Below are 24,351 nucleotides of genomic sequence, written 5' to 3' on the forward strand. Positions count from 1 at the left end.
CAAGCAAAGCTTAGCACCCAGCTAGCTGCCTTCACCACGTCCATATACATATATAAAGTAACGCGTGACGTCAGAACACCCACAGCCAATCAGACTATGAGCTACAAGCTGGGAGCTGACCAATCACGGCTCAGAAGCCGCGTCGCCAATCATCAGCGCCTGAGCACAGCGCGTGTAACGGTTTCTGAATAAAAACTGACGTGGCCCCGCCTACTCGGCGAAATAATAAAAAAAAAAAAACCGCTGTGTAGAGCCAAGCGGTGATTGGAGGGATGTGAGAGCCTGCGGCCAATGAAATCGACTTGCACCAGGGTGCGTGGGCGGGCTTCCCGTGACGTCACTGCTGGTAGTTGCCGGCTGTCTCTGGAGTCTGGGATTCAGTTGGGCGCTGAGAAGGCAGCCGGGCGGCGGACGGGTAAGTGAGCGCTGATCTGCGCATGCGTGAGTGACTATTTGTGCCTGTCTGTCATGTATCACTGCAGTCAGTGTCAGATCACCGGCAGGAGGGAGGAGGAGGTTCACCTGCTGCCTGCAGACCCTGTGAAGGAGGATCTGGGACTGGCAGGTCCGCATGCTACACTATAGAGAACGCCCTACTATTGTGTGGTGAGCACCATCACCCTCCATCCTCTGCTCTCACCCAGTGTTCATATTATATAGGCAACTGGAAATAATGACCCCTCGAATTGTCCTGTGACCCTGGCGTCGATCAGGAAGATCTCTGTGACCTATTATCTCCTCCCCTGCAGCCTGTGCTGGTACAGAGCGGATCCTGCAGGGGCAGACAGGCAGCATAGTGTCCCCCAGCCTCCTAGGGACCTTCTCTTAGGACAAGCGGTTTGGGCGGCTTCTATCAGTAGTGACATCATGAACAGTCCTGGGGACCCCGTAGTGTGTCCCCGTGTGTGTACAGCCGGGAATCACGGGACGGACCAGAGCTCTTCTGACCAGTCCCCATAGTCAGTGATCCCCCCCCCCCCTCCATAGTCAGTGATCCCCCCCCTCCATAGTCAGTGGTCTCCCCCCGTCCGTATAGTCAGTGGTCTCCCCCCGTCCGTATAGTCAGTGGTCTCCCCCCGTCCGTATAGTCAGTGGTCTCCCCCCGTCCGTATAGTCAGTGGTCTCCCCCCCTCCGTATAGTCAGTGGTCTCCCCCCCTCCGTATAGTCAGTGGTCTCCCCCCCTCCGTATAGTCAGTGGTCTCCCCCCCCCCCCTCCGTATAGTCAGTGGTCTCCCCCCCCCCTCCGTATAGTCAGTGGTCTCCCCCCCCCCCTCCGTATAGTCAGTGGACTCCCCCCCCCTCCGTATAGTCAGTGGTCTCCCCCCCCCCCCCTCCGTATAGTCAGTGGTCTCCCCCCCCTCCGTATAGTCAGTGGTCTCCCCCCCCCCCCCTCCGTATAGTCAGTGGTCTCCCCCCCCCCCTCCGTATAGTCAGTGGTCTCCCCCCCCCCCTCCGTATAGTCAGTGGTCTCCCCCCCCCCTCCGTATAGTCAGTGGTCTCCCCCCCCCCTCCGTATAGTCAGTGGTCTCCCCCCCCCCTCCGTATAGTCAGTGGTCTCCCCCCCCCCCTCCGTATAGTCAGTGGTCTCCCCCCCCCCTCCGTATAGTCAGTGGTCTCCCCCCCCCCCCCTCCGTATAGTCAGTGGTCTCCCCCCCCCCCCCTCCGTATAGTCAGTGGTCTCCCCCCCCCCCTCCGTATAGTCAGTGGTCTCCCCCCCCTCCGTATAGTCAGTGGTCTCCCCCCCCCTCCGTATAGTCAGTGGTCTCCCCCCCCTCCGTATAGTCAGCGATCCCCCCTCCATCGGGTACATTTGTGTCCCCGTTCCACTGGCAGATTCGCCATCTCTTTCCGCCATGTCCTCACCAATGAGTTCATGCCTGGTAACGTGACTGGGAATTACCACGCCGGAGAGGCTTCATTCATAGGGAGGACGGCGGGGAACGCTGCACAGCGCTCGCAGTCCATTCACGTCTCCCAGCGACCAGGGGAAAATCCGAGCCCCCTCCCCGACCTCATCCCCCTAATTACAGATGAGGTGGGGGGCAGTGATGTCATGTCTTGTTATCTCGGTTGGGTGAATGGATACATTAACAGTATAAGGGCTTCTACTTGTGAAGCCAGTGTCACAGCAATGATTTTTACATAGGACTGCATTTGCATTAGATCCAAACCCAATGGGGCATTTGGGCTCGCTCCTGTAAGGGTCTCGGCGCTTTCCCTGTTCTCCTGCGGGGTAGCCATGGAATTAAGGTTCCTCCTCGTCGCCTCAGATTGGCCGTGCCATGTGGGACGAGCACGGATCCAATTCCGCCTGGCACAAGTGTTGGGTTTGCAGCGCTTTCCATGCCCATCTGTGCTGTGCAGAGCGACCCTCCCTGCCCATCGACCCTCCCTGCCCATCGACCCTCCCTGCCCATCGCTGCGAGCTATATCTAGCACTGGAATGTGTCCCCTCCCCCGACTCCCAATTCCCAGAAATCCCAGAGCTGGGATCCCATCCGGATGTTTTCGTTACACAGCAGTTCACACTAATTGCTGATCATTTGCATGAAAACATCTTAATTGCTCAATTACTGATTGATTGTCGTAGGAGGTGGAAGCTTTGGATCTGTCCAGACTTTGTAGTATCATATCTGATAAAAAAAAAATTGGGAGCTAGAGAAGGTTTTTTTTTTTTTTTTCATGCCATTTTTCCTTTTTCTTTGAAACTTTTAAGGCTATTTTAGTTAAAGGGGTTCTCTGGGTGTGCGATATTGATGACCGATCAGTAGCTGATCGCTTGGAGTCCGACCCCGACACCTCCATCGATCAGCTGTTATTGCTTCTGGCTCAGGATAGATGTAACCTCTACGCAGCTCGGATCAGTGGGTAGCAGTCACTGCTGGGTGCTGCAGATCGGCTTCTATTCTTTTGAAGGATGGAGCTAATCACAGCTGATCTTGGGGGTGTCAGATGACGGACCCCACTCCGTCTGATATTGACGACCTTTTTTAGGATTATTCACTTATACCCTTTGCCTGGAGAGCCCTGTTACGTGTAGTTGCTCCATGGTCCAATTCCATTGTAGGCATTTTCGGGAATGGACTGTGGTCAGCATGGGTGCTCTGATAAATCTGTGACTACACAGCCCCACAGACTGAAAGACAACTGTGTACCTGGCAGTAACCTTCCCGAGCATGTGCTACAGTCGCTCTTCTGGGAGATCGGACCACACCGGCTCGCTTTCTGTCCTCGGTCATCCTTTCATTGGACCACCTTCAGTAGCTGCTAATCACTGCATATGGAAACACCCTGCAGGTCATTTTGGAGAACCTACTTACGCGTGCCCATGTTTCCTGCTTCCAACACATCAACATCGGGCAGTTCTCTGTTCAGTGGTTTTATTATTATGGCTTATTGATATCTACGACCCAAACTACAGATGTCACCTGCCATCGTTCAGGCATCAGGCAGGAGGTGATGTATCAGTAACTAGACAGATTTGCCCTTCAGGGTAACCATGACCTCTATTTCTTATGTTTCAGGGTGACCACCAATGGCTGCCAGGCCTACTTGTGCTCTGATCAATATGCGTATTATTATGCATTGCTTATATAGCTCCATTAATTCCGCAGATCTTTGCATCTCTGTCCCCATTGGGGCTCACAATCTACATTCCCTATCAGTAAGTCTAGAGTGTGGGAGGAAACCGGAGAACCCGGAGGAAACCCACACAAACACGGGGAGAACAGACAACCTCCTTACAGATTGTCATGGTGGGATTTGAACCCAGGACCCCAGCGCTGCAAAGCTGCAGTACTAACCACTGAGCCACTGTGCTAACCACCGAGCCACCATGACAGCAATACAGGATGGTAGTTGTGCCTGCTTGATTATACAGACATGACGATTGGGTGACGAGGACAACAGCATGTCTGATTTTTGCCGTTAAGTCACTTTGCTCTCATCTTGGGACACTGTACTCCGCGGCGTACCTCTTATTTGTACATCCGCCTAAATAATTGCCTGAACTTCCAGGACCTCCCTTCTTATGAATCAGCCATCTAACAGCTTGTGGCGTTTGTATTCACGCCGGCGTGCTCAGCGGCAGACGAGCGCCTGTCACTGTGACTCACTCAGAAAATGAAATAATTTGCAGGAATCTCGTTCTTCCGGCTTTTCCTTTTTAGGATGGCACTCTCATCTGGTTCTCTTCTACCGCCGTTTTTTTTGCACTCATCTAGCTGTTTTTTTTTTTTTTTACCAATCACGGGTGGAACTGGAAATGCTAATCGCCTGGAAATTGCTGGATGTTTCATTTTCTGAAATCTCCGATTAAAAATGGCCTGAAACTGTGAACAAGGAGGATGTCCAAGAGTTTGTGTTACTGGACAGGTCCCACAGAGGCGACAGAGGTTCCTCAAGGTAGACAGAGGTTCCTCAAGGTAGAGGTGGCTGTGATTTCCTTCTATCCACTAATGGGGGGCACAGGGGGTTATTTCATTCTTAGCAGGAGCCTCCTGCAAACATTTGCAGACCTTGGGGATTGGGTTATATATTAAACCTAGTCCTGTTTGTGCAGCACAGCTGTTTTCTGCCTGATAAGGGTTTTTTTCTTTTCCTGGTAGTTTTCAGGGTCTGACAGTGTAGGTATACTGACTGAGGATTGCCTAAATAGGGGATCAGCTAGGATATCAGATCGGTGGGGGTCTGGGTTTGCTCTGTCTGCAGCACTCACCTGAGATACCATGGAAGCATTAGCGAGGCTGTAATATTCCCATGAGGGTCGTGACCTTTTTAATCAGCTTCTCAGGGGGAGTCGAGAGTCGGTCCCCACTGATCAAATATTACAGACCTATCCTGAGGAGGATAAGCCATCAGTATTGTGATCCTAAATCCCTGGCCACACACTAGAGATCTTGAACATTGAAGAGGCCGATTATAACCATTTTCTGTCGACCTACGGAACTTTTTCGGTATCATCAGAGTCTATTCATAGTGTTGAATCGGGTCAAAGTTTTCGAAACTACCCTGTTAATTGAATCGAATATTAAATTGAGATTAAATCTCTGAAGATCGGCCAAATAAAGGCATGAAGCGGGAGATGGCAAGTAAGTACTGACACGGGGCTTTGTCCTCGTTTCGATGTGGCTGAGGTCATGTTTCCAGCTGCACGGCTGATTCATGGCACAAGAATATCAGTTCTTGCAGAGAAGAGCGATGCTTAACATCACATTGCTGAAAACACTGGGGAGTAGTGATGATGGCAACTAAGAGACATTCACCCTGGAATGTTATTAATAGCCTCCGAACAGCAGGATTGGTCAGATACGTACAGCAATGAAGTCATTCCTTCCAGCTGGGTGACACATGGTAGAGAAATTCCTGGAATTGCCCAAGAAGTTGAGTTGGGTTGGGTTTGTCAGCTGCCGTGAGAAACTGGAGGTTTCATTTCAGAGACTTTCACTGAACGTTGGCAATAAAGGATTCGGAGAAGAGGTTACCTGTAATCGTGTGATCGACCATGTTGTCGAAGGTCTAAAAAAACCCAAGACTTTGTGCCAAGTATTCACACATCAGTTGCCTTTTTACACATTGGATACAGCTAATGCCTGTTTTAGTAGAATGATCTCCTCGATAAATGCAACTTATCTAACAATCATACTCCTATAGAAGTCAACAGCGGTTGGGCCACCACTTTGGCTCCCCCACTCACGAGTGCATCTGTGTAGGCCATGAAGAGGCAGCAAAGTCAGATCGTTATCCCTGCTCGTCATGGACTACATAGCTGGAACTATATAATAAGTTAACTTTCACCCAAGCGGGTGAAGTGGATGGTAGAAATTGGTCAAGAGTCTCACAACTACCTCAGTCTCTTTCCACTCCTCACACGTAGGATGGCCTTTACCCCTGTAGGACCTCACCATTCATTTTGTCTCTATGGTACAGACGGACAGCATGTATTTCCGGGACACTGGCATCTCAAACACAGTTATGACGTAGTTATGCTTTCATACCTAAATCTGGTTCTACTTGGTCCAATGTGAGCCAACCTGACAAATGGACAAGATTTGAGAAAGTGTTATTTATGCGAGAAGGGCCTGACGTGGGCACCCCAGTTCCACCAACTTCACTGAGGTATGTGGCGTTTTGTGCCTCATGTCTACTTTGTTAGCTGCCACTTGTATTCTCAGAAATAGGGGCAGCATGTGGGCGGCAGACGCATTGTGTAATGTTCTCAGAAGTAGGTGAGGGCACCCGATGTTCCTTAGGATCTATAGATAAAGCAAGTGACAAAGTAGGTGGGCTTTACACAGAACTTTCAGCATGATATCCCAGCATTTATACAATACAGTTCAACCGCCCACACACTCATCTGAGCACATAGTGTTTCCAGAACATAGAAGTGAGCTATAAAGGGGATTTAACCCTTTTACATCCTTCTCAAAGCCTTGTCCTCCCACCATAGGATTTTCATTTATCTATCTGCAATGTGACATGTCCGGTTGTTAAAACTTCTTACAGAGATGACTCTTCGACAAGTAATGAAAATCTGCAAAAGAGGAAATCCACTTCTAGATATCTATTGCCATGTTGGAGTTTCTGTAGAAAGACCCTAAACATAGGTCCATGACTGCCTCCAAGAACAAGAAGACCTTGGGTCTCTGGCTTGAGATTGCTGTAACTTGAAAATTATTTTACTCACTTAGCACCATCAATTCTGCAGCGCTTCACAGACATTATCGACACTGTCCCCATTGGGGCTCACAATCTAGATTCCCTATTTAGTATGTCTATGGAGTGTGGTAAGAAATCGGAGAACCCACAGGACACCCACGCAAACATGGGGAGAACATACAAACTCCTTGCAGATGTTGTCCTTGGTGGGATTTGAACCCAGCGCCGCAAGGCTACAGTGCTAACCACTGAGCCACCGTGCTGCCCTATGAAACATGAAATTCTCACAACTAACTATAGAAGCCACCACGATGTCATACTGCGTAGTCGAAAGTCACCTTTTTCTCTCTCGTCTATAGAATTTTTCTTTGGTTGGCTTTGTACTTACTTGGTCAAAGCAGAATTAATGGCCATAAAATCTCAATATTGCAGGGATGATGCTAGCAGAACTAATTCAAACAACTTAGAAGGTAAATTAAATCCTTATAGCAGATGTAGCGGCTTTTAAACTCCGCATTATAACCGGATAATTGAAGCTAACCGAGCATGGACAATCCCCAAGTGTTTCATCCATAGATAATTGCCTAACATTATGGTCAGCAGGACATTCTCATGGCTATACATCCTGAAGAAACATTCTGAGAAGTCTGGCCAAATTCATAAGGGAATGGTTTCTATCCTTGAGACTTTGCAGCTAAATAAATTGGCATTGTGCCATACCATGTAGGAAGATCACATACAGATTTGGCATAGCAAATAACCTGGATGGCTGTTCTTGAAGTTCTGGTGCTACAATTTGAGTTCTGGAACTTTGAGCAGCGGTGTAGGAATTAATTTTGTAAATTTGGCATCTTTTGCACCTCCTGAGATAGTCTTCTGACAGGTTACGATGACCTCTTACAGAATGGTGGACGTTACACTTGAATGCCAATTGAGGTGGCCTTAATCATTAGAACAAAGTCAAGCGGACCAGGCAATTACAGTGACAAGCTGACTATCTTGTATGTATGGAAGACTCCTAGCTACCTGTCGTGAAAAAAAAGTATAGGGCATGTTTAAATTTTAATGCCAAATCTTTTTGTTCTTGGGGGATATAAGCTGCTACTAGACAGCAACTTACTCCCCTCTCCGGATTGAGAACATATCCACACCTAGCCAAACTGAGGTCATGTATGTAGGGAATTCGAGAGGGATAGCTGTCAATCAGCTGACAGCTGTTGATGTTGTATGGACACCTATGTGCAGACAGCGCTTTAGGAGTTCTTTTTCTTTCAGTACAGAGTAGGATACTGAATGGGTGAGATGCATTGGCAGCTTTCGAGGTTCTCCTGGAAGAGAAGCAGATAGGGTTCTTTTACACAATGACCCATGCTATTGTCATTCCCAACCAGCAAACAATGTCAGACAAGAAATAGTTGAACAGCGGTGGTTCCAGTCCTACTTTTTGCCGGTCTAATCGTTGAGCAAGCGAACAGTTTCCATTTACATTGCTTAATCTTCAAAAGATGAACGAGGATGTTTTCACTCTTCCTAAGTAATTTTATGAAAAATGAATAAGTGTTTTTGGGCACATCGTTCAGTCGTTCAACCCATTCACATTATTCATTTATTGTAAACGATGGGCCGTTACCACTAGAACCTGATAGATCATCGGCCAGTGTAAATGCCACTTTACATGTAGTGCTACCAGCTATATATCTGCAGAGATTCACTACTGCCTCCGTGAGCTGTAGCAAAAGACATCTCTCCCTGCCAACCAGTACCAAGCTGTGTACTGATGAGGAGCAATGACTCCGAAACAGCTGTCTACAGATGAGAATTGCTCGTTTGGCTCAGAATTCTAATGATGTTTTTAAAGACACTCGAATAGGTCGAACATTGACAGACTGGGTAGCTACCTAAAAGAAGTGCCATTATAATAACCGTTTTCTTCCTCCTGGAACTAGAGGCCATTTTCTAGTACTGACAAACACCACCTGTGCCCCCCATACATGTAACTAAAAATCATGCACAACGTCAACAACTCACAATATTTCATGTTTTCCATGGGAAGAAACAGCTGCGGCGCTCCACCGAACATCTCGGAGCACATCAACCTATCTTACAAGACTGGCAAGTTGGGCAGCTCGTTTTCCATTGTCAGATGATGAGCTTTTGCAGAGCACAATATGTGGGCTTTTCCTTATCACACAAAATCCTGTCCCTGCTGAGCTAGTTTTTTCAATTTAGGAGTGCAAAGGGGTCATTACTAACTCAGCAGAAAGAACTTTCCTCCATGTTCTGTCTGTCGTACCTTTGCATAAAACAGCTTGTTCTTTTAGAGTTCATCATTAGTATAGGACATTGGAAATTGTCATTGATGCATATTAAACAATGTTTCACGTCCTCGTCCGTCTTCAGCCTCTGAGTCGTTTTGTTCTGGAAGCCTCATCTCTTGCGCTTATGCTTTTCTACAAGTTCATTATTCACCTTAATTTAAGATTTTTATTGGTTAGGTTGGGGTCCTCACATATTCTCATAAGTTATCACCATCTTGTAAAATCTTTCAGATGTTTTCTCATCATTTTTTCCCCAAGTTTATCCAGTTGAGCACGAAATAAGATCATGATCTCAGAGATGAGTTTATTGGTTGAAGGATAAAAGTTCAGATTGTAGTACAAATTGTGTCTTGGAAATATCATCTGTGTCCATTTTGAGTTGTCGTTGTGTTCTGTATCATCTTAAACCCTTCATCGTCAAGAAAGTATTCATCGGAAGACCACTGTCATCTCCATTCATCACGTCTTCCATTTTTCTCGTTTGAACACACTGAACCTTTTAGGTTTTTCCTACCTCCAAAACTTTTTTTTTTCCTTCTACTAGATGTCTGCCTAAAACACCTAGAAGGAAGCCTGCAATCCTGATGCACCTGTGGGATCTCTTAGCCCACCCCACAAATCTGCAGGCCACAAATCATGTTTAAGTGCGAACCCAGACAAAAAGTCGGGAACGATTTTTTTATCAAGTCTATTGGCGACGGCGCTCAGGAGAAGCGCAAAACCACCTTTTTTAGAGTGGGGATTACCTTGGGAATTCTGTCTGCTCATTTCGGGGGTAGGTACTGTATTTCTTTAAGGTTCTGTGACTTCTGCATGCATATGTGTTTGTGGAATCAGTGTGTATCTCAATGACTGGTTGGAGGGAACAAATGGGTGCTGTTTCCTAAAGATGACCATTTTAAGACAGAAGCCTGGTTTCTTACAGCTGTTAAAAAGCAAATTTACCAAGGGAACTTTCCATCACGTGTGCAGTATACATGGCTCCAATCATGGATGCACCCTTACACAGCGGTAGCCTTGACTTTTTTGGGCTGAAAGCTATAATCCTTAGATAAAGGTTGTTCAAATGCTTGTTTATTTCTACTGCCCACCTTTATATACTTGGCACTCAACCGGTTTCTCGAGAGGGAGATGATAGTGACCCTCTGCCAGATACCTCTACTTGTGGATTATTTCCTTTGAGAATAAACGGTCAGGTATGTCTAAAACCAACATGCCTGATCCATCTTTCTACTTATGACTTTTCCACATCTTCACGTTAAACGGTTGACTGGTCCCACCAATAACGGAGATCATCCAACATGTATATAGCCACCCTTAGCTCAAGTTTGAGAGATGGATCATAAATCGTTTTTTTGGCCTTTGGATCTAAAAGCTTACCATTATTGGCCCAGGAAAATTCCTATTGTCAGTCTGATAGGTGCACGTATAAATGTCCGTTGTCTTGAACATGAACCAATTTTTATAAATGTGATTTAACAAATGCCTTCAGGGCTGACTGAGTATCTTACTAACTTCCTCATCTTCCTGCATTGACTTTGACATGATCAGACTTTAAACTTAGTTTTCTTGCTAAAGGTGGCCATACATTGATCTGTCAGCATATAATATATTTTGGGTCCCTTATCTTTGAAGAATGATGGATGAGCTCTTCAGAAAAGGATTTACCAGCATATAGAAAATTTCTTTACAATATATTGAATATGTTGGCATCTAGCCATGCCCTCCATGTACTGACATATATATAAAAACTAAACACTCTTTTAAATTAATACTAAATTAACATTGGCACCCTGTTGTCATCTGGTGCAATTAGAGGCACATGACCGTTTCGATATAAGGAATAAATTGAAAATCAGGTCATTAAGTATTTGCAGATCTTATCAAAATCTCCATTACTCTAATACTGTAGGACTGTAAAGCCCCCCCCCCCCCCCCATAATACTTTTGACCAGTGTTCCCCAACTCCAGGCCTCAAGAGCCACCAACAGGTCATGTTTTCAGGATTTTCTTTAGTATGGCCCAGGTGATGGAATTATTGCCTAGGCAGGTACTGCAATTATCACCTGGGCCATACTAAGGAAATCCTGAAAACATGAACCGTTGGTGGCTCTTGAGGACCGGAGTTGGGGAAGACTGCTTTAGACTGTCGACTAAAGAATGGTTTGGTTGAGTGTTTGGCCGGCAGCTATTTCGCCCACCTCGCTACAGAACACTCTTGAGAGAACTGCTGATAGACATCTCTGGTGGTGGCTCATCCCTTAGAAAACAAAAGGACAGACCGTGAAATTGGGCATACCAGATCCTTACATCTCCTAACTATTATCTGTAGCGTTCCCCATACACATTAAACTTGTCAGCCAAACCTGTGGATTTCGGCAGGTTCAGCTAACGTCAGTCTAATGTGTATGGTGGCTTTGCCACTCTCCTCTAAAATGAGCTTAGACAAGTATTTCTCCACCATATTGGTTTGACTGGTCATGAATATTGATGCATTTATCACATTATTGTGTTCCTTCTAGGAGCGAGGATTCTAGATCAGAAACCTCAAACAGTGGACATGGGAAAAGACTACTACAAGATCTTGGGCATCCCTTCAGGGGCCAACGAAGATGAGATCAAGAAAGCCTATCGCAAAATGGCCCTTAAATACCACCCAGATAAGAACAAGGATGCCAACGCTGAGGACAAGTTCAAGGAAATCGCAGAAGCCTATGATGTTCTTAGTGACCCCAAAAAGAGGGCAGTGTATGACCAGTATGGAGAAGAAGGTAAGGACTCTGAAACCAGAGTGGATGGGTCAATGACTGTGAAGTATGTCAGTAGCGTGACCATGAATGCTGTGGATGTAACAGCTGAGACTACCACCACCTATCTCATGCAAAGAGACCAAAGTTCCCCTGTGTGAATGATAGGGAGCATGGGTGACCACAACCACTCCAGTACACAGCGGTCACACATGCTCGTTACCACTACATTCATACAGACTTTTAAAAGCCTATTCTCATGGTTGGTGGAGATTACAGGAAACAAATATAACAAAAATATTGAGATGAACTTTTGTTAATGACCAAATACTTATTTTCTACCATAATTTGTACAATTTACCAAATCAGACAAGGTGATTTTCTGGATTTGTTTTCTCATTTTGACTCTCATAGTTGTGGTCTGTGATGCGCTTTCACTATTGCTTCCTCGAGGGCAGTTTGTTATGCGCTAAGAGTGCCATTTCCAGCGACCAATGGTGGCAGCGAGGGAGGATGCATCTCGAAGCGTCCATGTTGTGGTCTACCTATGATGTCAATTACAGGCCTCTCTCATCTTTTTACGTGGTAGAACTTGCACAAATGGTGGCTGCATAATACTTTTTCCACCACTGTATGTTTGACTTTCTGTCGCTGGTCTCAAGTCACACTCAGTTTACTTGCCATTCACGTCACTGCCAGTTGCATATATAGCATGTCTTCGATTTGGCTATTTTTTTGGGGGGATTTTTTACAACCAAACTGCAGTTGTAAAATAGCCGCACAGCAGCGAGTAGAAGACAATTTGCACAAGTGTATTTGGTCGTATGACCAAAATCATGATACCCTCCCCATGTTTTAAAAAGATGGCTGCCTGTAACCTGGTATTAGCAGAACTGAACACTGGCATCTGTTATCCGTTCCCACTGTTGTTCTGTCATTATGTAGATATCTCCAGATTGCCCTTCAGCAATTATTAATAACTTGGACCTACCAGGACTTATTTGTGCAGAACGGCCGCACTGTTTATGCTGAGAAATAATCCGAGCCAGCTTTCTGTCTGATCTTGTGCACATGAGGATGTTTTCGTGGTGCTTGGAGTTGGGATATGGAGCAATAAGCAATCCTCTTGCCCAGAGCCGTCACCATCTGACTGCTGCAAACAAGACTAGATGTCTCCAGGGCTAAGACCTCTTATGTGACCCTACAAGGAGAACTGTGTAGTATTCAGTATGAAGCTACATGTTGTCACTGGAAGAGGTTTTCTTCCCTTCGAAATGTTAAAAGGGTTATTCCCATATTATAATGTGTTGGCATATCATTAGGATATGCGATTTACTTTATGATTGATTGGGGTCCCAGATGTTGGACAGCCGCTTATGAGAAAGGAGGGGCAGATGATGAGTTACATCATATGTTATATTTGGTACACATACAGAGTTTACATTTTCCGGGCAATATTAATATTCTCTGTCTCCGATGCAGGTCTGAAGACAGGAGGTGGATCATCTGGTAACACTGGGAACTCCTTCCATTACACTTTCCACGGGGACCCTCATGCCACCTTTGCTTCTTTCTTTGGGGGCTCAAACCCCTTTGACATCTTCTTTGGCTCAGGTCGCACCCGTATGGGCAATGGCTTCGACCACGAAGACATGGACATTGAAGATGATGATGACGACCCCTTCAGTAACTTTGGGCGTTTTGGGGTGAACGGATTCCACCGGCGGCACCCAGATCAGTTGCACAATCGACGGAAAGTGCAAGACCCCCCTGTCATTCATGAGCTTAAAGTGTCATTGGAGGAAATCTATCACGGCTGTACCAAACGAATGAAGATCACACGGAGAAGATTGAACCCAGATGGCCGGACAGTAAGAACTGAGGACAAGATCCTAAATGTGGTGATCAAGAAAGGTTGGAAGGAGGGTACCAAGATTACCTTTCCTAAAGAAGGGGATGCCACATCAGAAAACATCCCCGCAGACATTGTGTTCCTACTGAAAGACAAACCACATGCACATTTCAAGAGAGATGGGTCCAACATAATTTATACAGCCAAGATCACCTTGAAAGAGGTGAGTGCGCTTTCTAAAAACATCTTCTGCACTTTAAGGGCATTTTACTCTTATATACAAATATCTGATTAGTGGCGCACCAGTAGCTGGACCCAATTTGGTAAGACACACAAGGATATTGCCTATTATTAGGGTTTGTAGATTTGAAGAACATGTCACACAAAACTTTAAAGACCGTTGGCTACAGTAGCTGAACAACAGTCCTAAACAAGCATGTAGCATAGAGGAGCAGTCTCTTATACAGCAGAATACAGAGAATTATTCAAGGTGTCTCTTGACTTCCTAACTCAGTGGCAACAAGCTAATGACCTGAGGTGGTCACAGGACATAGAATGTCCTGTGACCACCTCAGGTCATTAGCTTGTTGCCACTGAGTTAGGAAGTCAAGAGACACCTTGAATAATTCTCTAAAGGTGGCCATACAATTTAGATCGGAGTAGTTTGATGACTGAACAGCTAAAAACGATTCATATATTCCAAGTCCAGTGGCCCCGTGGGTAATTCAGTAGCAGCCGACCAGAGCACCGGGAACCTACCAGCCAACGTCCTTTGTAGGCCCATCGCAACATAATCATGATGTCACGTTGGGCTTGCTAATCAGAAGAGGCACTAGGATGCCAGCTGGTAAGAGGAGGCTCATAAAGCTCTTGTCAGTCAACCATGGATTACTGATGTGGCTTGTGGGGTCCTGTAAATCTTTTTGCTCATCTCTATTGGTGAGTGGTCGTTTTGCCAATGCAGCTATCCACATTTTGGTCATACATTGTGAATCACACCGGGAAAAGGACGAAGATCTTACTGGGAACATTCTTTGCAGGAACGATCATTCGCAGCGTCAAAAGATGTTTTGTAGGAGCGAGAAGAGATCTGAACCTAGTTTAAGTAGGGCAGCGCTCCCTGTGCGTGCAATACGAGCCCAGGACCTGATCCTGCTTGTTATGGGTTTATTTAGAGACGCTGTGAGCTCAGCAGTGCTGTCACTGGGCGTGCCTCTGGAGTAGACTCTTCTTGTGATATTTAAAGAGGACTCTACAGAATCACTATATCATCATCTCGTGATGAATGACTTCGGCTGGGTGGTTTTTCATTTTCATCATTTAATAAAGGACTTATTTTAAATCTGACACATATAACATTGTGAGCTATTCCGGTAGGGATTAAGGCTGTGTGCACACGCTGCGGATTCCGCTGCGTTTCCGCAGCGGTTTTGGCCGCTGCGGACACGCAGCGGTGTACAGTACCATTCATTTGAATGGGAAAAAAAAAACGCTGTGCCGACGCTGCGGAAAAAAACGCGCGGATTTGCTGCGGTTTTGAATCCGCAGAAAGAATTGCATGTCAATTCTTTCTGCGGAAACCTATCTCCACCATTGTGGAGATAGTGAATCCGCAGGACCAAACCGCAGGCAAAACCGCAGATAATCCGCAGGTCTTTGGACCTGCGGATTATCTGCGGTTTTTGCAAAATCCGTGCGGATTCCGCAGCGTGTGCACGTACCCTTACTGTTTACTTACAAGGTTCTTGTAACTCTTTAATAGGAGCTTATTCAGATATTGCTCTCTAATAAGTGCTTCTTCAGAGGTTACTCTCTAATAAGATATTCTACAGAAGTTTGCTGTCTAGTAAGGGCTTCTTCAGAGGTTGCTCTCTAGGAAGGGCTTCTTCAGAGGTTGCTCTCTAGGAAGGGCTTCTTCAGAGATTGCTCTCTAGTAAGGGCTTCTTCAGTGATTGCTCTCTAGTAAGGGCTTCTTCAGTGATTGCTCTCTAGTAAGGGCTTCTTCAGTGGTTGCTCTCTAGTAAGGGCTTCTTCAGTGGTTGCTCTCTAGTAAGGGCTTCTTCAGTGGTTGCTCTCTAGTAAGGGCTTCTTCAGTGGTTGCTCTCTAGGAAGGGCTTCTTCAGTGGTTGCTCTCTAGGAAGGGCTTCAGTGGTTGCGCTCAAATAAGAGCATCTCCAGTGGTTGCTCTCTAGTAAAAGGGCTTCTTCAGAGGTTGCCTAGTAAAGTTGCTTCAGAGGTTTCTATCTTGTAAGGGCTTCTTCAGAGGTTACTGTCTAACAAGGGTTTAGTTAGTGGTTACTCACTAGTAAGGGTTGCTTCCAGGTTTGCTTTTTCATTGTAATTGCCACAAAGCTGCGTCAAAACACAATGGTTTATACAAAATTGTAGGAAAACTGTAGCAATGTGTCGTATTCCTGTTTGTCTGGAACTTGCCTAATACTGATCTTCATATTTTTCTGTTTGGTTATTATTACTCTCTTTGCCCGTTCTGTGCGTCCCTAACCCTTTTGCTTCAGCGCCACAATGCAGCTCAAGGAAATTCCCTTGCCTGTGGCAGCCCTTTTTTTTTTTTTTTTTTTTTTTTGCTTCCACCTGGTCACTGCAGAGTTTCCAGAGAAGCTATTAAAAGCCACATGTGTATTAATACCCAGAGTAACAAGCGATCACATGTATGTGCAGCGAGGCTTTGGAGTGCTGGAAAATATTTTTTCTTTTTTTCAGTTTAAAATCAGTTAATGTATCATTTGTGGAAAAGGGATCAGACAGTGGGAACATATCAGTAACTTGTTACTGACACCAGACAAGTGATCTTTGACCTTTAAGTGTTCTGTCTGGAACATTGCAGCCTCAACACATACTGTACAATGACTGGTGTATATGTGGTCCTGATTGTTACTACTCTTACCTTCACACACAGTCAGTTATACTACTCAAGTGTCATTCCAGTTAGACATGAAAATTCTCCTTATTTTGCACATAGGGGCAGTATTATAGTAGTTATATTCTTGTACATAGGAGCAGTATTATAGTAGTTATATTCTTGTACATAGGGGCAGTATTATAGTAGTTATATTCTTGTACATGGGGGCAGTATTATAGTAGTTATATTCTTATACATAGGAGCAGTATTATAGTAGTTATATTCTTGTACATGGGGGCAGTATTATAGTAGTTATATTCTTGTACATGGGGGCAGTATTATAGTAGTTATATTCTTGTACATGGGGGCAGTATTATAGTAGTTATATTCTTGTACATAGGGGGCAGTATTATAGTAGTTATATTCTTGTACATAGGGGCAGTATTATAGTAGTTATATTCTTGCACATAGGGGACAGTATTATAGTAGTTATATTCTTGTACATAGGGGCAGTATTATAGTAGTTATATTCTTGCACATAGGGGACAGTATTATAGTAGTTATATTCTTGTCCATAGGGGACAGTATTATAGTAGTTATATTCTTGTCCATAGGGGACAGTATTATAGTAGTTATATTCTTGTACATAGGGGACAGTATTATAGTAGTTATATTCTTGTACATAGCAGTATTATAGCAGTTATATTCTTGTACATAGGAGCAGTATTATAGCAGTTATATTCTTGTATATAGGAGCAGTATTATAGCAGTTATATTCTTGTACATAGGGGCAGTATTATAGTAGTTATATTCTTGTACATACAGTCATATGTTAAAGTTTGGGCACCCCTATTAATTTTAACCTTTTTTCTTTATAACAATTTTGGTTTTTGCAACAGCTATTTCAGTTTCATATATCTAATAACTGATGGACTCAGTTATATTTCTGGATTCAAATGAGGTTTATTGTACTAACAGAAAATGTGCAATCTGCATTTTAACAAAATTTGACCGCTGCAAAAGTATGGGCACCTCAACATAAAAGTGACATTAATATTTTGTAGAGCCTCCTTTTGCAAAAATAACAGCCTCTAGTCGCTTCCTGTAGCTATTAATGAGTTCCTGGATGAAGGTATTTGTGACCATTCCTGTTTACAAAACAATTCCAGTTCAGTTAAGTTTGATGGTCGCCGAGCATGGACAGCCCGCTTCAAACCATCCCACAGATGTTCAATGATATTCAGGTCTGGGGACTGGGATGGCCATTCCAGAACATTGTAATTGTTCCTCTGCATGAATGCCTGAGTAGATTTGGAGCGGTGTTTTGGATCATTGTCTTGCTGAAATATCCATCCCCTGCGTAACTTCAACTTCGTCACTGATTCTTGCACATTATTGTCAAGAATCTGCTGATACTGAGTTGAATCCATGCGACCCTCAACTTTAACAAGATTCCTGGTGCCAGCATTGGCCACACAGCCCCAAAGCATGATGGAACCTCCACCAAATTTTACTGTGGGTAGCAAGTGTTTTTCTTGGAATGCTGTGTTTTTTAGCCTCCATCCATAACGCCTTTTTGCATGACCAAACAACTCAATCTTTGTTTCATCAGTCCACAGGACCCTCTTCCAAAATGTAACTGGCTTGTCCAAATGTGCTTTTGCATACCTCAGGCGACTCTGTTTGTGGCGTGCTTGCAGAAACGGCTTCTTTCGCATCACTCTCCCATACTGCTTCTCCTTGTGCAAAGCGCGCTGTATTGTTGACCGATGCACAGTGACACCATCTGCAGCAAGATGATGCTGCCGGTCTTTGGAGGTGGTCTGTGGATTGTCCTTGACTGTTCTCACCATTCTTCTTCTCTGCCTTTCTGATAATTTTCTTGGCCTGCCACTTCTGGGCTTAACAAGAACTGTACCTGTGTTCTTCCATTTCCTTACTATGTTCCTCACAGTGGAAACTGACAGGTTAAATCTCTGAGACAACTTTTTGTATCCTTCCCCTGAAAAGCTATGTTGAATAATCTTTGTTTTCAGATCATTTGAGAGTTGTTTTGAGGAGCCCATGATGCCACTCTTCATAGGAGAATCAAATAGGAGAACTACTTGCAAGCGGCCACCTTAAATACCTTTTCTCATGATTTGATACACCTGGCTATGAAGTTCAAAGCTCAATGAGGTTACAAAACCAATTTAGTGCTTCAGGAAGTCAGTAAAAAGTAGTTAGAGTTCAAATTTAAAAAATAAGGGTGCCCATACTTTTGCACCTGTCAAATTTTGTTAAAATGCAGATTGCACATTTTCTGTTAGTACAATAAACCTCATTTGAATCCAGAAACATAACTGAGTCCATCAGTTATTAGATATATGAAACTGAAATAGCTGTTACAAAAACCAAAATTGTTATAAAGAAACAAGGTTAACATTAGAAGGGGTGCCCAAACTTTAACATATGACTGTAGGAGCAGTATTATAGTAATTATATTCTTGTACATATGGGCAGTATTATAGTAGTTATATTCTTGTACATAGGAGCAGTATTATAGTAGTTATATTCTTGTACATAAGGGGCAGTATTATAGTAGTTATATTCTTATACATAGGGGGCAGTATTATAGTAGTTATATTCTTGTACATAAGGGGCAGTATTATAGTAGTTATATTCTAGTACATAGGGGGCAGTATTATAGTAGTTATATTCTTGTACATAGGGGGCAGTATTATAGTAGTTATATTCTTGTACATGGGGGCAGTATTATAGTAGTTATATTCTTGTACATAGGGGCAGTATTATAGTAGTTATATTCTTGTACATAGGGGCAGTATTATAGTAGATATATTCTTGTACATAGGGGCAGTATTATAGTAGTTATATTCTTGTACATAGGGGCAGTATTATAGTAGTTATACTCTTGTACATAGGAGCAGTATTATAGTAGTTATACTCTTGTACATAGGAGCAGTATTATAGTAGTTATATTCTTGTACATAGGTGGCAGTATTATAGCAGTTATATTCTTGTACATAGGAGCAGTATTATAGTAGTTATATTCTTGAATATAGGGGCAGTATTATAGTAGTTATATTCTTGTACATAGGAGCAGTATTATAGTAGTTATATTCTTGTACATAGGTGGCAGTATTATAGTAGTTATATTCTTGTACATAGGAGAAGTATTATAGTAGTTATATTCTTGTACATAGGAGCAGTATTATAGTAGTTATATTCTTGTACATAGGGGCAGTATTATAGTAGTTATAGTCTTGTACATAGGAGCAGTATTATAGTAGTTATATTCTTGTACATAGGAGTAGTATTATAGTAGTTATATTCTTGTACATAGGTGGCAGTATTATAGTTATATTCTTGTACATAGGTGGCAGTCCTATAGTTGTCATATTCTTATATGTAGGGGGCCGTGTTATAATAGGTCACAATTTCACACTATTGTTGTCTAGCATATTTCCGTTTTTTCTGATTCGGTCATGCTCTGAGTTGCAGGGGTTAACCAGCAAGCTAATGGATCTTTGTGTAGCTGCATGAAGCCATGTCCTGAAAACATGCCAAGGTGAATAACTGTGCACCATTAAAGGTGCGAGCCTCAGAGCAGCGATCGCTTTGCTCCCGTGGGATTGTGATGTGGACATTGTCGCAGCATCGTCCATATTTAGCACCTCTCCAGTTCCAGGAATAGTCAGGGTCAGATTCTGCTCCAGGCACGTAAATTTTTAAGGAGGGCAGAGTTTTCTTTCCTCGCTGGTGATAGGCGCAGTCTCCCTGTACAGTTACATCTTGTGTCCTCTGTGGCGGGATTACTCTGAATCTGGGGTAGGGAGAAGGTTGCGGCCTTGAAGGAGAGCTTCAGAGTTGGAGGGAATAATGCTAAAACTCTAAACTAGGGACCTTAATAGATGGCTGTCATCGGATACAGGAACTTACTGATCCAGGCACCACAAAATGAGTTTTATCCTGCGCTTTATTGTCCATGATTAGAATGCAGCATGACAGTGAAGACTGACACTTCTGAGTTGGTGAAAATAGTCTATAATTGTAGTTTAGTGGCAGATCTTCACATGAATGATTATTTGCTATAATTGCCCTTAGTCTAATGTAGGTAAAGCGTGTTAGCTGGTAGAAATCTTCTTCAAAAATGTATCACTTTCCTAAATTCGTTGTATTGGATATGCCACTATTTTATCACCGGGGGGGGGACTTTTAAGCCCTCATTAAAGAGATGCTTCTCAATCTTTCCATGCACATTGACCAGGGCTGTGGAGTCGGAGTCTGTGTCCATTTTGGTGGAGTCGGTATAAAATGGATCTACTCCAACTCCTAAAATATCTAAAACATTAGGTACAGTAGTGCAACGAAGGATGTGCTGTAAATATTTTCATAAGAATTTGGGAGAGTTATGAAATGTCCTATAAATGTCTGTTCTGTTCCTGATGTAAGGATCTCGGCTTTTAGTGGAGATGAATCTGTGCTGCCCTTTATACACATGCTCAGTAGTGACCAGCGCTGTGGAGTCTGAGTGGAGATGAATCTGTGCTGCACTCTATGCACATGCTCAGTAGTGACCAGCGCTGTGGAGTCTGAGTGGAGATGAATCTGTGCTGCACTTTATACACATGCTCAGTAGTGACCAGCGCTGTGGAGTCTGAGTGGAGATGAATCTGTGCTGCACTCTATGCACATGCTCAGTAGTGACCAGCGCTGTGGAGTCTGAGTGGAGATGAATCTGTGCTGCACTCTATGCACATGCTCAGTAGTGACCAGCGCTGTGGAGTCTGAGTGGAGATGAATCTGTGCTGCACTTTATACACATGCTCAGTAGTGACCAGCGCTGTGGAGTCTGAGTGGAGATGAATCTGTGCTGCACTCTATGCACATGCTCAGTAGTGACCAGCGCTGTGGAGTCTGAGTGGAGATGAATCTGTGCTGCTCTCTATGCACATGCTCAGTAGTGACCAGCGCTGTGGAGTCTGAGTGGAGATGAATCTGTGCTGCACGTTATGTACATGCTCAGTAGTGACCAGTGCTGTGGGGTCATAGATGAGATGAATCTGTGCTGCACTTTATGCACATGCTCAGTAGTGACCAGTGCTGTGGGGTCATAGATGAGATGAATCTGTGCTGCACTTTATGCACATGCTCAGTAGTGACCAGTGCTGTGGGGTCATAGATGAGATGAATCTGTGCTGCACTTTATGCACATGCTCAGTAGTGACCAGTGCTGTGGGGTCATAGATGAGATGAATCTGTGCTGCACTTTATGCACATGCTCAGTAGTGACCAGTGCTGTGGAGTTGGAGTGGAGATGAATCTGTGCTGCACTTTATGCACATGCTCAGTTGTGACCAGTGCTGTGGGGTCGAGAAATCGGAGGTTTGGCTTACCCACTCAACAGCCCTGATATTGATGCTCCAGCCTCCCTTTTGTGCAGGGCAACTGCAGAATGGCCCAGCTAGGAGAATGGGCGAGCTGTAGTTTCCTACACAGAGTGCCGCTGGGCTGGGAAATACTCAGCTTTGTCCTTAGGATCAGTAGGAATCCTGAGATCTTTTATGTGATAGGAATACACTTTCAAAGTGAAGGCCACCATAAAATCCTATATTGTCATCAACTTAATTTACTATGTAGAAACAGCCAATTAGTACTTTGAGTGCACAGGGGTGTAATATTGTGAATTAGGGGTATTTCCGATTACTAGGATCTTTGGTCAGTGAGGGTCAGTTTCCTACAGGAGAAACTTTAATGGGGCCAAAGATCTAAACTTTTCCGTTATGCTTATGAGGTGGACCCCCACCAATCATGAAGTGATGGCATATCCTAATGATAGTGATGACATGTTCTAGAGATATGGCATTAAACCTTTAACATTCACAGACTACGCAGGCGTTATTAATAAGGGTGGAGTGGCACAAGAAGGATTAGCCGAGCTGAGATCATAAGTGACAGAGTGTAGTTGGAAATAATTACATGTAATGATGCATTTCATTTCTGATTTTCCTCTATAAAACTCGCAGGTTGTAAGGAATGGCTGCATCTCCATCATCATGATATAAAGGGAGTTTACCATGCAGATGGGGCGACTCACAAAGATTTCAGCTTAGGTGACAAGACAACTCTGGCTGCATAGGTCACCCGGCCAAAGATCGTTGTATGGCATGTGGTCAGGTGCTTGTTACAGTCACGGTACCTTGTGGGTAGCCGAGCGAACCCATTCACCCTTGCTGTAGCAATCTCTGCCCACAGATCTGTGTCACAGCCATGTAGGCAGAGCCTTAAAATGGGTTGCCCGACCGTGTCAGGATTCGCCAGCATCAGGCGTGTGACCAAAAGTATGCGATTTGCGTACATGTGGTCACATGCTGACTAGACGTGCTTGGCCTAGTCAGGTCAAACACGTCTAGTCAGAATGTGGCCAGAAGTATGCAGATCACTTACTTGCAGTCAAATGACTGCGCCCTCCCATTCGTGTGCTCTGAGAATTCACATAGAGTGACTGTAGACTTGGAGCCTAAGGCCGGACAACCCATTTAAGGGCCAGTTCCACATGCCAAAACCAAAGGAACTGAATGCCCATGACTTCATTCTTCACGTGTTGGATAACTTATATTCCTCATTTATAGTCAGTTTGGTGCATCGGGCACCATCTGCAGTGTAGTCCACCCTTAAGTATGGAACAACTGTCCTGCCATCTCCATCTCGTCAATGATGCCAATCATTATGCATTGTCTTGCCCTGAAATACTCTGTGCTGCTGCGAACCATCTTTTTGCTATAACAAGATCAGCACATTTTTAAAGTTACTGTATTATTATAGTTTATAATGAGTTCGCTCTCTGTCCCTAACCTCTTATTGACCCAATATATTTCTTTTTTTCCAGGCTCTGTGTGGCTGCACCGTCAACATTCCCACCATCGACGGCCGGGTCATCCCGCTACCATGCAGCGACGTCATCAAACCAGGAACGGTCAAAAGGCTACGAGGTGAAGGATTACCTTTCCCCAAAGTCCCCACCCAGCGCGGCGACCTTATAGTAGAGTTTCAAGTACGATTTCCAGACAGAATACCACAACCAACCCGTGAACTCCTCAAACAACACCTGCCATGTTCCTAGTATTATATGTACACAGGGGCCCGGGGCCCCATGCAATAAGTTACAGATTTGTGCCAAGAGTTTTGCAATTGAGACCTCCATTGTCTAAATCCTGGAATACCAGTCTATAACCCACATTCTATGCAGAAGACAACAACTTATAAAGCTCAAAATAAAAACAATAAACTTTGGAAAAAAAAAAAAGTTTGAGCCCGCCATCTCCGTGTGACAAAGGACGATGATTGAGGGCACAGAGGGCAGGCCCTGGCATCCATGTGTACTGTTATGCGGGCACTATACTAGTTCTTTGTATTTTAACATGTATGAATTCTGGACTTACAGCTGTAATTTGATTCCCTTTATAATCCGATTTATCAGTATTTTTAGCCTCAGAAAATGAACTATGGGACTTTTAGAATACGTTTTTTTAAGTAAAAAGAGAATAATTGTAAATATAATTTAATGTGACCAATGATTTTGACATTTCTACACACTGGGCAGAAATAAAAAGTAAAAATTGTGAATTTTAGAAAGACTGATCCATGTGTTGTATGTACGGGTGATCTGACATTGTTAAAACTGTTCACCCGATGGATTGTGGTCCTGACATCGCCACTATCGGACACCCTTACAACTGTAGGGCTAATTATCCGGATAGTTGTCACTCCCAAGAGGAATGAGTAGGAGGAGTTCAATAGGGAGTGCACACCCAAGATGTACTTGGAGGTGGAGACTGATGGTGATGTCACTCCCAAAATGGACTTGTAGGGATAGCTGGATAGAGGCATCCCCTCCCCAAGAGGAACTTGTTGGA

At 44.2% G+C, this 24,351-nt stretch overlaps 1 protein-coding gene across 4 annotated transcripts; it reads left to right on the forward strand.

Moving 5' to 3' along the window:
- The first annotated feature begins 259 nt into the window (after positions 1-259).
- DNAJB5 (DnaJ heat shock protein family (Hsp40) member B5) lies at positions 260-24,070 on the forward strand. 4 transcript variants are annotated; one of them, XM_073553124.1, is made up of 5 exons: positions 345-415; positions 9,521-9,751; positions 11,499-11,747; positions 13,206-13,798; positions 23,325-24,070. In XM_073553124.1, the coding sequence occupies exons 2-5, from the start codon at positions 9,613-9,615 to the stop codon at positions 23,556-23,558; spliced, it is 1,215 nt and encodes a 404-aa protein (XP_073409225.1). In that variant the 5' UTR covers positions 345-415; positions 9,521-9,612; the 3' UTR covers positions 23,559-24,070. The 4 variants fall into 4 exon arrangements, with proteins under 4 accessions (XP_073409226.1, XP_073409225.1, XP_073409227.1 ...); XM_073553125.1 differs by lacking the exon at positions 9,521-9,751 and having other exon boundaries at positions 260-415; XM_073553126.1 differs by lacking the exons at positions 345-415; positions 9,521-9,751 and adding an exon at positions 431-565.
- Positions 24,071-24,351: the final 281 nt, after the last annotated feature.

Source organism: Dendrobates tinctorius, unplaced genomic scaffold (assembly GCF_039654945.1).
Source record: "Dendrobates tinctorius isolate UK_male_01 unplaced genomic scaffold, ASM3965494v1 ptg000197l, whole genome shotgun sequence".
Taxonomy (NCBI): Eukaryota; Metazoa; Chordata; class Amphibia; order Anura; family Dendrobatidae; genus Dendrobates; species Dendrobates tinctorius.

What these genes read in the sequence shown, in the direction of transcription:
- DNAJB5 (XM_073553124.1), top strand. Translation starts at nt 9,613, where the DNA reads ATGTTTAAGTGCGAACCCAGACAAAAAGTCGGGAACGATTTTTTTATC. An exon ending in TGACCAGTATGGAGAAGAAG is followed by an intron (nt 11,748 to 13,205) that starts GTAAGGACTCTG and finishes TCTCCGATGCAG; the next exon opens with GTCTGAAGACAGGAGGTGGA. An exon ending in CCAAGATCACCTTGAAAGAG is followed by an intron (nt 13,799 to 23,324) that starts GTGAGTGCGCTT and finishes CTTTTTTTCCAG; the next exon opens with GCTCTGTGTGGCTGCACCGT.